At 41.2% G+C, this 14,247-nt stretch overlaps 1 protein-coding gene across 2 annotated transcripts in view; it reads left to right on the top strand.

The window, feature by feature from the left end:
* Positions 1-7,486, top strand: part of ZCCHC4 (zinc finger CCHC-type containing 4) — a 46,334-nt gene extending 38,848 nt beyond the window's left edge. Inside the window, exons 11-13 of one of the 2 annotated variants that reach the window (XM_028090027.2) lie at positions 507-558; positions 1,081-1,225; positions 5,048-7,486. In XM_028090027.2, the coding sequence (XP_027945828.1) occupies positions 507-558; positions 1,081-1,225; positions 5,048-5,198 (348 nt within the window). In that variant the 3' untranslated portion in view covers positions 5,199-7,486. The remainder of the gene's footprint in view (positions 1-506; positions 559-1,080; positions 1,226-5,047) is intronic. The other variant, XM_028090035.2, reaches the window with a different exon arrangement.
* Positions 7,487-14,247: the final 6,761 nt, after the last annotated feature.

Here is a 14,247-nt window from a genome sequence, read left to right as displayed (position 1 = left end):
TCAGTGTGTACTTTATAAGACCCGTTAAACTGGACATGTAAGTAAGTGTCTTATATACTTTTCTAGGTAGTTTTATTTCACAGATTTAACATTATCCAAACAGTATCCTATAATCTGTATCTTTTTAAATTATATAAAGTTCTCAAATATGAATTTCATTAAGGATTATGCTGCACAGACAAGTAAAAGTTATGAATCATTAATTCTCTTGAAATTTTCATCGAGTCCTTCTTTGTGCCGATTGGGTTGCTTGAACTGGAGTGGACGTTCAAGATCATGTAGATAAATCCCCTAGTTTTCCAGTTAAGGAAATTGGGGCCCATCAAGGAGGCATTTGAGTTGAGTGGAGAAATGCATAGATTAAAATCAAAGTATTTAATTGTGAAGGAAAGTGAGAAGTAAGGAATGAATAATTTACACAGATTTTAATAAGACATTTTAATTTTTAATTGTAGAACTTGATTTTTAATGATACATTAAACATGATTTAAAAATTCTTTTTGTAGGATGGCAGGAAATGGAACCATTGCTTTCTCTGCAAAAAGTGTGTAAAACCTTGTAAGTATTTAGACTCAGTGTTTGAGATCCTATGCAAACATTTCAGAGTTTTTCTTCACCTAAATGGGATTTTTATTTAATTGTATTTATGAGAGAAAAAAAATTAATATAAAGACCTGCATTGATTTACTTGCTTTTTAATTTTGGCAGTTACCAAAATACACACTCTCTCTTTCATAGGGAGACATGACTTTGTAACCTGTTCCAGTGTGGCATTTGGTTTGGCTCATTTTTTTAGGGCTTTGTGTCACTCAGCCAGACCCCGCTGTGTCAGTGGGGCTCTCTGCTCATGACTCATTGAAGAAGGGCTGCATTGGTTGCCATGTATCAGAAAGAAGTTAGTTGCTTTATGTGGGATTCCAACCTCTTAACCTTGGCATCTTTAGCCAAATTATAACCAGCTATGCAGACCAGTCACAATATTTGAAGTAAACACTATTCATGCTTCCCTGTCATAAAGGTTGATCAAATGAAAAATTGTATTAAATGAACTTCTTCTAAAACTTAATTTTTATTTTATAGCCTGGATCCACTGTAGCATCTGTAGTCACTGTGCTCTTCCAGATCATTCTTGCGGGGGCCCTAAAGATGGCTGCTTTATTTGTGGTGAATTAGACCACAAACGTAGTACTTGTCCTAAGATCGCTGCATCTAAGAAAGTGAACAAGTAAGTTGAATTCTTTTATTGCCTAGAAGAAATTTTCCTTGTGTGTCCTCCACAAAAGTATACAATAGAGGATTCAGAAGTGCTGAATTATTTGCTGTTTTTACTGTTACTTACTGTTTCCATAGATGAGGGGGTGGGAGGGCACGAAGATGAGTGAAAGAGCTTAACATTTTACAGGTAAGACATGAAAATCACCAAAGTAGAAGGTAGAAACTGATTAACTTTTTATCTCCTGTGGTTCATGTGAAATTATAATTTGTGGGGAGAGTCCGGCCTCTATTGACAGACATGATATTTAAGTCAGGACAGATCAGATGCAGACGTGTGACAGCAGGCGAGGCTGGAGAAGGCATTTCAGTTGGAATGTAGTGTGTAGTCCCACAGTGAACACTTCGGAAAATGAAGTTATCTCTTTCAATTATATCAGACCTTCTAAGAAACATTGACTATTTAAATATGTAAAATTTTAATTTTTACTCTTTTTTTCTATGCTTATTTTCACCTCTTCCACCAATATTTGGTGTTGGTTATCACTCAGAACAAAGTTATACCAATGACAACAGCATATTTAGAAAAACCATTGCTATTTCAGCTGGGCTCATGTGAATGATTACGCTTAAAAAAAAACAACTAAAAGGGATGATAGTTGAGACTTCTTGTTTTATTGTTATGAAAACCAGATAGCCAAATTTAACATTATGTGAGAATTGGGATCAGCATAAAATTTTTGAGCTATCTTATAACTTGTGATAAAAATAATTTCTTAGTATTAGAAATATCTGATGTTACTGTAACTATTTATGATTGTATTAGAATTCTTTTCCATTTGTTCATTTTTTTTTTTTTGGTCAGTGGCAGTTAGTTTTTCCCATTAAGGCCCAGCCATTTGAATTCTACCTAGCGTTTTATTTTTCCATTACTTTTCATCAAATTTACTTTAAACAATTATTTCCACTAAGTAATCCAGGGTAGAAATGGAAGTTTCTAAATTAAGAAGTGTATTGAAGAATCTTATAAGAGATTTTTCTTAGAAACCTTTAAGAATAGGGGCGCCCGGGTGGCTCAGTCGTTAAGCGTCTGCCTTCGGCTCGGGTCATGATCTCAGGGTCCTGGGGTCGAGCCCCGCATCGGGCTCCCTGCTCTGCAGGAAGCCTGCTTCTCCCTCTCCCGCTCCCCCTGCTTGTGTTTCCTCTCTAGCTGTGTCTGTCTCTGTCAAATAAATAAATAAAATCTTAAAAAAAAAAAGAAACCTTTAAGAATAGAGGACCACCTAATAAGCTATTAGTCTGGGATTATTGCACCAGGTACAGGGTAATTCTGGTTGCAAACAGAGTTAGTGACATGCTCAGACTTTTAGTCTGTGATCTTATGATACAGGGAAACTGAATTTGTATTTTGGTAATGTATTGTAGGCTCTTTGTTGGTCCTCCATAGCCTGGGCTAGTTGGCTTGGTGGTATTCTATTGTTTTCATTGAAGGAAACCATTTAGTATCTTTCAGTATTAGATTTTATCAAGTTTAATTCAAGGAGCAAATCCATTAGGATGCAGTATACCTGAAAAATCTTAAATAGTATTACTTTTTTCTCTCAGAAAAGACTCCTAAACTCCTGTGAACAGTTACCTTCGGGTATTGCTTTCAAAAAATTTTCCTAATGAAATTGACAAGGCAAAATGTTTTTTTCTTTACAATAGTAAAAAATAATTCTAATCATCTTTTTAGCATATGTGGCATAAAAGATATCTCATAGCTCTCTTATATTAACTTGTTTTTCTTGAGTTTAATTTGCCTTTTCTCCTGAACTGGAATGGTGCTGGCTCCCTCTTGTGGTTAATCGTTTTTATCAGTACATAAATACCTATAATTTAGAGGACAAACACTAGGTCAGTTCAATTTTAAGGCAAAACAAAACAATGAATTGATTTATACTCAGGCAGTTCAATTTATACTCCGTTGACAGACTTTATCTCTGGAAAGTTTGTTTATTCATATTAAAATGAATATTTTCTTTTGCTTTTGTTTACATATCTACTAGTGAGGTCTGGTTCATGTTTAGTTCTTAAAAGTGGAAAAGCCAAAGAAAACGTGTTTAAATTTTGTATACATACACAGCTTCATTGACTGTGCCATCAAGAGATTCTACTTCATTAAATTTGCTAAGTCATCACTTACCAGGGCATTAGCCTTCTTAAAATAATGGCTGGAGGGAAAGGAGATTTACGTAACATACACAGAAGAGTATAAAGATGGCTGTGGTATTTGTTTTATTTTTGAACTGATAGTCTATAATCCAAAATCTAAATATGGAAAAAGGGAAAGTTGTCAAGCAAAATTCTGAAGAATAGTCATGTGGTGCCCCTAATAATAGCTAATATTTGTTTAGTGATTACAATATGCTTAGCACATTATATATCTGAATAATTTATAGCAGACTATATAGTATCAAGGTAATTAAGAGCACAGGTTCTAGAATCAAGCTGGTTCTGCTACTTCCTCATTGGAGGATTTCATAGCCTCAGTTTCTTCCCCAGAAAAAGAGTTGGGGGAAGGAAAATGAAAGGTGACATCTGCCTTGTCTCAGTCTCCCAGATCGTTGGGGTCAAAGATGATGCCCACTCATTTTTGTATTTCCAACACTTGCTATGTATGTTGTGTGAACCAAAAGTGAGGCCAGAGTTTGCTCCGTGGAGGGATTATATTCTGCTTATGAATCGCAGATTTGGGTCCTGGAAAGATAAAGAGTAAGCTTTTCCCCAGGACTTGGGGTTTAGGAGAAGTGAATCTATGATATCGCCAGTTACCCGTGGGGATTTTCCAGGTTTGCTGGTGCTGGCAGCCCCAGCCCTTTCCTCGGTGTGCCGTATGATAAACTGCATGATTCTGCCGGCTTGGAAAAAGTGAACGAACAGACCAGTAATCTTTCTCAGTTGTAGATCGTCTGTAACTTAGTTCAGAGAGCACCAAAAGCTAAGGATCTGTGTTGTCCTGGTGTGGTTTAGTGTCTTCAGAGTGTGAGTTCCAGCTCGTTCATTGTGAAGCTAGGCTTTCAAGAAGACAAAGACCACAAAATGTGGACATCCTGTGTGGCACCTGTCCAGACTTTTAGACCCACTGAGGAAAGGAAAGGAAAATTAGTTTAGGGCTTATAAGATGGGCCTCTGTAAGTGTTGTCCATTTGTGCATTGTGCTATTTCATATCTCTGCCTCTGCTAACTGCCAAATGTATTGGTCCTTTTCCTGAAAAACGTCATTCCAGGATTTGGAGACCGAAGTGCTGAGCTGAGCCATACAGATGCACTGAAACCAAAACAATAGCAAGGAAACCTCCTAACTCACGGGCTTTCCTATTTTTAAAATTTAATATATATCTCAAATGTTATTTGAACACACAATCAACATAAAAATTATTGCCAAGATACTTTGCATTCTTTCTTCAACATCTGGTGTGCATTTTACATTTAGAGCACTTCTAACTCGCTCCTCGCTCTCACCACATCCCAGGTGCTCTGTTGCCACACACTGGCTAGAGGCTACCATATGGTTCAGCACAGCAGTGGTTTTTCCTGGCTTGACTCTTTACCTCTGTGGTGGGTTTGTCCCAAATAAATCTGTAGTAACCGTCTTTCAAAGAAATATCTTTACTCAAGCATTTTGCTTAGTCAGGCCTCTCACTGTCTCCTTGTTATTATGGTTAGGATCTTGAGGATTTATGCTTATGATACAGTAAATTCTTTTCCTTCTGTTTTCTTATTTGGTCAGCTGGTTAATTAAATTCCAACATAATTACATAATTCACTATGCTTATTCTACAAAATAATTTAGCACCTTGTTTTTCAGAGCTGTCAGAAAGCAGAAGCAAAGAAAAAGTAATAAGATGAAAATGGGGACCACTAAAGGACAATCCATGAATCATACATCTGTTACAAGGAAGAAGAACAGGAGAGAAAGAGCCCATCAATATCTTTGCTCTTAAATGTCCAGTGACTTGAGAATAAGAAAGATTTATAGTCCAACCTTTGATGCCATTTTCTGAAAGTGCCACACTGGACTTAAATTCTGTTGCTTTCAAAGGTATGCACCTTTCTAAGGCAGATAATAGGCAGGTGGTATTTGCTGGTTTATGGACCCTTCTCCAGCCTCTCTGGGGACCTGGGGAGGTGTTGCATCCTGAACTGGTTGACCAGATCTCTCTGTGTGCCTTTTTTTCTCTCTTTAAATCTCACCCAATCATATGATTTTGGCCTCTTTTGAAAAATGGGCAAGCGTGTTCTTTTGCAGAAAGTGTCAGAAGAAAAATGAAAGTGAAAACTTGAGGTCTTGTTTACATTGAACACGAGTATGTTAAATTAGGTCCAGAAATGTTTTAAGTTAAATATCAAAACTTTGTGTGATGACGTAAACCCCACTTGCAAAGAAAAGTACAATGAACAATTATTTTTTTTTTTAAAGATTTTATTTATTTTGAGAGAGAGTGAGAAAGAGATTGAGCACAAAGGGGGCAGGGTCAAAGGGTGAAGCAGACTCCATGCCAAGCAGGGAGCCCGATGCGGGAGTTGATCCCGGGACTCCGGGATCATGACTCAAGCCAAAGGCAGTTGCTTAACCAACTGAGCCACCCAGGCTCCCCTGAACAATTATTTTTAGACAAAGATAATGGGAAGAGTTTTGACAAAGCTAAAGATATAAAGATTATAATTATGATTTTATTATTAAATATTTGTTTCTCAAGTACTTTTTACAGTATCCTTTGATGTAATAGAGTCATTTAAATGTTGTAGGATGAATGAGACATTTAGAGTTATGACTTGCTGTGTCATCTCAGTGTCTTTTAACCTAAGCAGTAAGGTTATTTCTTTGTAAAAGTAATAGCAGAAGGCAGGAGAGTTTGGGGATTAAAACCTCTCATCCCTATTGGGACGAACCCTTCCTGACTCTGTCCTTGACCAGGTCATTCACTCGCAGCCTGTTTCTTTGTTATTATGTAATTATTTTATTATATAACAGTAGTTATACCACAGGCTTGTTTTCGGGGTGACGTTAAATGAGGCACATGCGCCTGGCTCTCAGTTGTGTTGGTGAGAAATGTTAACAAATGTTAACCAGCAGATAGCTGGAGCCCTCATGGTAATCATCTGGTGGTCCAGGATCATAGCAGGGAAGGGACTGGGCTTGAACTCTGAGAACAAACAGTTCGTCTCCCCATTTCTCTGCTAGGTACCTGACATGATCACCTTCAGATTGCATACTTTTGAATTGCTTGCATTTGCATAATGACTTTTCTCTTATTCCCAAACAGCTGCTTTAGAGCAGGTTTGGAGGCATGCTTGCTTGGGCTTAGCTAGAGCCCTGGGAGTGAGGGTACAAGAGCTGCACCCCATCTGGCCTGGAAATTCTGTCTGGTCTTAAAGTTAGGACTGTTTGATGCTTGATGTGGAAGGCACAAGCGTGGCCCTGATCAGTGGATAGGGGCGTATATCTGGCGGCATCAAAAGATGAGCTAAGCCCCCTGGACTTAACAAGCATCAGAAAACCCTTCCCTTGCCCCCTTTTCCACGTGGGTTGCTATGGTGATCAGAGGGATGGATTCAGAGGTGACTGGGTGAGATATGAACCCTTTGCAGAATCATTGTGAGTGTTCCCCCCACCCCCGATTCAGCCACAGGCCTAGACTTTACCTGACTTTCATGTTGTCCCCCAAAACCATGGTAAAATCTCTTGAAATCTCCCCTGAAACTCAGACACCTGAGGGACCATGATTCCTGAAGAACTGGGTCCTGCTGGCCAGGGGTTATCATCACCCCATTTCCTGAGTTCTAAGGTACCGTCAGTTGTAAAATGCACTGTTGATGTGATTGTAGCCTTTCAGGGGGAGGAACCCCATAGCTCATTAATTTTGTGTATTAAATTTTAGGGGTATCCTGTTTTCAGAAATACTGAAATGTGAAAAAAAAGTACTCCTTAGAATTGAAATAGGGTATTACTTATAATCAGGAATTATGTACTTTAAAACTTTAACTGCTTAGGAAGTTAAAAATAAGAGACTTGGTGATTCTGGGGCCCCCTGGGTGGCTCAGTTGGTTAAGCAGCTCTTGATTTCGGCTCAGGTCATGATGTCAGGGTTGTGAGATTGAGCCCCATGTTGGGCTCTGCATTCAGCGGGCAGTCAGCTTGAGCTTCTCTACCTCTTCTCCTACCCACCCCCCACCCCACTGCCAATCAATAAATCTTAAAAAAAAAAAAAGAAATTTGGTGATTCTGTTCTTTGTTCAATTAATACTAATTTTAAGGATTTTCTTTTCTCAGGGCGTAAACTAATAGGATGTAAAAATGTCTCTGGGAGGTAAAGTGGGATGGGAGATGAAGTCATTTGTTCTAATTAGAAATCTGCATATCTGAACATTAAGATACCTACTCAAAACAGTAATAGAGGAAAATCCCTAAATTTGACACATAAAACTTTCTAAGCTTTTTAAAAGGATGTTTTTCTTAAATTATTACAGCTAAATTTCATTGCCCTTCTTGCTTACGTTACAAAATTTAAGGAAATCCAGAGTTACTTTGTAGGCCCTGAATGATCAGATTTCAGGTTTTTCTTACATTTAGTTTGGTATTTAGACTAATTTATTTCTTCAGTATGCCCCACTGTTTTCATCTCACCCTCTTCTTTCTGTTTGGAGTGTTTCCCTCCATATGCCATGTATTAAAGTCTTAGGGAGCCTTCAGGCCCTGGCCCAAGTCCCACTCTCTTTGGGAAGTCTTGCCTGAGTCCCCGCTACCAGCCGGTACCTTCCTCTCTGAAGCCTGGGTGTTCGGCAACCACATTTGAGGCACTTTTCATGTATTATTCTGTGATTAGATTTACAGATTCTACTTCCCCCAAAGATTTCAGTTTCTTAATGTCAGTACCCATTTTATACCATCTTATATCTCTCATGCATTATAGGTGCTCAATAAAAATTTGATGAAAGCATGGAATTTTCTAGAAGTTTCCAGATGGTGGGTGCATTAGTTTTAGGGCTGCCATAACAAAATATCAGAGACTGGCGGCTTAAATAACAATAATTTATTTTCTCCCAGTCCTGGAGGCTGGAAGTCCAAGATCAAGGTATTGGCAAGTTTGGATCTTCTGCTGCCTCTCTCCTTAGCTTACTACCTTCTCACTCTTCCCATGGTGTTTCTTCTGTGTGTATGATTCCCCGGTATCTCTTGTATCCAAATTTCCTCTTCTTACGAGGATACTAGTCAGATTGGATTAGGGCCCACTCAATGGCCTTATTTTACCTTAATTTCCATTTTAAAGGCCCATCTCCAAATTCAGTCCCATTCTGAAGTACTGGGGGCTAGGGCCTCAGCATTTGGATTTAGAGGATACGAGTCAATTCTTAACAGTAGGCATGCCTAAGATATGGAGAGGACTTGGTCTTTGCTCTTTCTTGTATTTATTTTTCATTTTTATTCATTTATTTTTGTTAAGTATGTGGGGCTTGAACTCATGACCCCTAGATCAAGAACTGAGCTGAGATCAAGATCGACCGACTGAGCCACCCAGGCTCCCCTTGGTCTTTTCTCTTTCCTATAAGGACTGAAAAAAGGAAGACAGACCTAAACAATATTGGCAGGTATTTAGAGTCAGTAGGAAGACTGTCTTGATACTGAGGGTTTAGATGTGTGTTTAAGGTTGGGATGTGCTGTGTGAGCAAGATTGACAGCCTTTAAGCTTAGAATAATTCAGCTTCCAAAGTTATTTTAAGAAAAACACTTAGGTTGATGTCTGGTCCCTTCAAAGTCATCTACAAAATACTAGGCATCTAGGAGAAGTTTGACTAATTTTTAAAGTAAAATCACAGCCCACAAAAGGTCCTGATGTGATGCTATCTCCTTCACAATGTCCTTGTTGGTGTCTCCACTGGAATAGTATATATCTTGCCAGTGAAATAAAAATATGTGTGTTTGTGTCTTTTCATTTCTTCTTCTTTAAGGTACTTAAAGTATGCTCTGTATTAGATCGACTTTTTTGTGCTTATTTCCCCTGTACAGATTAGAAGCTCATTGGTAGCAGGGGCCTGCGGACACTGTGGTGTGTGTTCTCTAGCTCCTAGAGCTGTGCATTGCACACAGTGACGTCCGAGACAACCAACTGCTGCCCACGTGACTTCACCGATCCCCCCCCCCCCCCCAACGACCCCAGGAAGCAGGTGGCCAGGTTGACACATTTCCTCGCCCACCAGGTGGTAGCTGCTCGTAAATCGGGACTGAGTGAAGAGAAATGCCATGTCATATACTGCTTGAGGTCTCAAAACCTTAACTGTGCCACATGAGGACGAAGCTAATACGCTTAGAGCTGCCTAGGTAAGGAAAGCTTGCCCAGACTGCAAAGGAAAATCCAATTTCACTTATTTGATGGGATTTTAATTGGGACATTAGGACAGGGGTCACGTTAGTCGAGGGTCGGCCAAGGTCATTGCAATCAAGTGCAGATAAGATCTTGACAATTTGATTTCAGGCGGTTTAGTATAAATGTTAACTCAGCAAGAGGGAAAGCAGCACCCAGCGTGAGCAAGCGTATCTCAGAGCTCTGAGGAATGAGTTTTATCCCGTTAGCTGGACGGTCACAAGATTCTCACACTATTTAGTTGCTTAGTACCACTGCAGACAGAAGCGTAATAGCTGCTGGTCTCTAAGAAACTGAGCCTGAGGAGATGGGCCAGTTTCTTCACCTGTGAATGTAGGGGCGAGGAGTGGGAGAAATCAGACTTAAATCAATGTCTTATGGTTGGACATCTAAGTTGTTTGCATTTTTTCACTCTTGTAAACAACCCTATGCTAAACATACTTATGACCAAATCTTTTGTTTCCTTAGGATAAATTTCTAGACATATGAATACTGGGTCTGCAGCTCTTACTAGAACCTCTTTCTTTGGATTGGAATTTCATCAGTTGGTCTCTGAATTTCTTTTGCAGAGACAAACAAAACACCCCAAATTTAGACTCTCTGCCAGGAGGGACCATCTCCCAAATGCCTTTTGTACTTAAAACTTGGGTAATTGTGATTGATTGTCCTATTGAACAGTGTTGATTGGTTGCATCAGCAGGATCTTTCCCATCCTCTCCATCATGTGCCTGCCGTGGGGTTTGGGAGAGAGATGACTGCAATCCTCTCCAGCTCTTGGGGAGGACTTTTAATTGGGCATAATTCCATACCCTTTACCTGTGACTCATTTCAGGTAGGCTCATGATAGGGGTTGGTCTAATTACAGCAAAACTCAGGACTTCAGTCTTGTGATTGGTGAAGAGGTGTTTTTTCTCTCTCTGAATGCAGATGCATGTAGATCCAGTTGCTGTTGATAGCTTTCCAGTGACCACGTGGGGAGCCAGACTTAGGATGATGTACACCCTGATGACTCCAGGTTGCTAGATCTAGCCTGACCTGAAGTTGGCCCTACTTCTGGACTTGTAATTTACATGGGCCAATACATTCTAGTTATTACTTCTGCCACTTTAAGTTGGGATTTTTTGTTACCTAATAAATGCAACCATGGTAGGGCAAGAGATTCTAACACCAATTTTCTACATTTATCTCTTTCCAGCAAATTCGGTCAATTTCTTATTTTGTATGTTTCACCTATTTTATGACTTCAAAATAGACCTCTCACAATAACAGCCTCTCACATGGCCTAGATTAGTCACATCCCACATAGTTCCATCTCCCATTCTTGTATACAGTGATTCCCACATCTTTGCTCAGGCTCCGACTTTTCCCTTTCGAACCTGCCATTCCAGGTGCCTGTTGGTCATCACAGATGTGCACACACTTCCACCTGAACATAGTCCTCACTCAACTCCTCTCCTCTGGTCTGCTTTCCCTCCCTTCCCCTTCATACTTCCTCATTACCTCTGCTCTGATCCAGCAACAACCATTTCTCTGTTCCCTGAGTCTGCATACCCAAATATCCCAACCTTAGTCTTGACTATTCCCGTGCTTTCATTCCCTCAGTCTAATCAATAACCAGTTCTTAGTATTCTACTTCAGAAACGTCTGGAATTGTGACTCCCCCACCGCCACCTAACTAGTCTTCCTGCCCATCTTTACACCTCCAGTCATCACCCCTGTCACATGAGTTCAGGTCCTGAATAACCAATGAACCAGTGTGATGCAACCAACAATATGCGCCCCCCTCCCCCCATAAATCTGTTGACAGCTGCCTGGCCATTCCAAAGCCAATCCTATACCATTTCTATCTCCTGCCCTTGCCTCCTTAAAAAGCACCTGGGTATTCTTCCCTTTTCCTCTTGATTCTGTGCCACAGAAGCATAAGTAAACCAATTTGCCAAAGCAATGTTTTCCTTAGAGAACGGGGAAGGCAAAGAAAAGGAGTAAGGCCCAAAATATCCTTTATGGGTCAGTGGGAAAAGAAAAGGCTGGAAACACTGTGTTAGTGGCTACTTTGTCCTATGACTACTTTGGATAATTCACAGTGTCCCCCAGTCCCACCAGTATACCTGTGCTATGGCCACATAAAATCATCTGCTGTTTCCTGGCCACATGTGGAACTCCACTGCTATGCTGTTTCCTGGGCTATAATACCTTCTGGGAAATTCTCCTCTGTGAATGCACTACTCTCCTCTGTCTGGTAGTACTGAGTGTATACCCCTATTAACAGTCCTTCTCATGTGTTATATGAGGGTTCATAATCAGGATAAGTTTCAAGAAAATGGGCATTCAATTTCCGTAAGAATGTTAGGTGGATGAATATTGCCTACCCCATCCCCCCGCCACCCTAGCATCCAGATTATCCATTACTGCCACCCCAGAACATTAAATAATGCCTAAAAATGCATTTTATGAATAATAAAGGCAAGTCCATTCTCACCTTAGAAATGTTGCCTCTGAAACAGCCAACAAAACCAGAAGACAGCCGACAGAATGGGAGAAGATATTTGTGAATGACATATCAGATAAAGGGCTAGTATCCGAGACCTATAAAGAATTTGTCAAACTCAACACTCAAAAAACAAATCAAGAGATGGGCGGAAGACATGAACAGACATTTCTGTGAAGAAGACATCCAAATGGCCAATAGACACATGAAAAAGTTCGCAACATCACTTGGCATCAGGGAAATAGAAAACCACAATGAGATACCACCTCACACCAGTCAGAATGGCTAAAATTAACAAGTCAGGAAATGACAGATGTTGGCGAGGATGCAGAGAAAGGGGTACCCTCCTTTGGTGGGAATGCAAGCTGGTGCAGCCCCCCTGGAAAACAGTATGGAGGTTCCTCAAAAAGTTGAAAATAGAGATAACCTACGACCCAGCAGTTGCACTATTGGGTATTTACCTCAAAGATACAAAGGTAGTGACCCGAAGGGGCATGTGCACCCCAATGTTTATAGCAGCAATGTCCACAGTAGCCAAACTATGGAAAGAGCCTAGACGTCCATTGACAGATGAATGGATAAAGAAGAAGTGGTATATATATACAATGGAATATTACGCAGCAATCAAAAATTGAAATCTTGCCATTTGCGATGACATGGATGGAACTAGAGGGTATTATGCCAAGGGAAATAAGTCAGAGAAGGACAATTATCATATGAGCCCGCTGATATGTGGAATTTGAGAACCAAGGCAGAGGCTCATGGGGGAAGAGAGGGAAAAATGTAATGGGATGAAACCAGAGAGGGAGACAAACCATAAGAGACTCTTAATCTCAGGAAACAAACAGGGTTGCTAGAGTGGAGGGGGATGGGAGGGATGGGGTGGCTGGGTGATGGACACTGGGGAGGGTATGTGCTATGGTGAGCGCTGTGAATTGTGTAAGACTGATGAATCTCAGACCTGTACCCCTGAAACAATAATACAAAAAAATAATAAAAAATGTTGCCTCTGGAAGAATTTGGGGGTCGTGCTAAATTGCAGCAAAGGCAAGGGGAAAGCCTGTCTCTTGAGAGGGAAGCAGGTTAGGCATCAGGTAAGAACAGTGCCACAAAATAGTGCCTCAAATATTTGCTGCTGAATAAATGAGTCTACCTCTGACACCTACTTCCCAGGGGCTAGATCCAGATAGAGGGCAAGAAGATGGGGCTTGTTAAACTTGGAGATTCTACCACTTTCTCCTTTGAATAAGTGAAAAGTAGATGGTTTTCTACCATAGATTTTAAGTTCAAGATTCACAGGATGATATGGTCACATTCCCTTAACCGGGGTCATAACTTATGTCAACTTTTGAACATGCTAACATTTAAATTTGTCCTGCATAAAGCAGCATCTTATTGTTGGCCAAGCTGAACTGTAAGCCTTTTAGGGCAGAGCCCATGCTCCGTGCATTTGTGTAGCCCAGATTCTTTCTCCTGGTAGAGCCTCAGACAGCTGTAGGATAAATCCTGGATGAGCCCACAGCCCTCATTTATTACGGTGGGGCTACCACCACCAATGAGTTGTTGTGGCTTAATGGGATAATCAAGGTATTTGCCTACTTAGAGGTTTTGGAGCAGGGCCCTCCCACCTTGGCTGCAAACTGGACTCGCCTAGACAGTTAATAAATACTGGCTCGCATTCCTTATCAATTCTCTTTTAATTGATCTGGGGTGCTGCCTGGGTTAGGGGAGGGGTTTAAAAAAATAAACTCTCCAGGTGATTCTACTGAGCAACTGGGACTGTTAACTACCCGTTTAGAGGCTGTCAAGGGAGGCTCCAGCCGATCACGACCTAGTGTTTGCGTTCCTTTTCTTTTCCTCGAAGTCTCTGAGGCCTCACCCCCAAACCTAGGCCCGCCCAGTGACCCGTTAGCAGCGAATTTCCGGGGAAACGTACGAAGCCAGCGGGCGCGCGTACACACGTGGGACCACGCCTTACCTGCGGGCGGGAGTGCGGCCTCGGGAACGCCCCGCGCGCCCCCTCCCCGCGCGCTTTCTGGTCCTCTCGCGAGGAAGTCCGGGCGCCGGAAGTGCCTGCAGCGCTCGGCGGCGGGGCGGCGGGGCGGCGGGGCGGCGGGGCGGCGCGGCGGCGCGGCGGCGCGG

The sequence above is a fragment of the Eumetopias jubatus genome, unplaced genomic scaffold (assembly GCF_037043125.1).
Source record: "Eumetopias jubatus isolate StellerSeaLion01/CBP00866 unplaced genomic scaffold, mEumJub1_p1.0 scaffold_2, whole genome shotgun sequence".
Lineage (NCBI taxonomy): Eukaryota > Metazoa > Chordata > Mammalia > Carnivora > Otariidae > Eumetopias > Eumetopias jubatus.
This window is presented reverse-complemented; position numbering and strand designations above follow the sequence as displayed.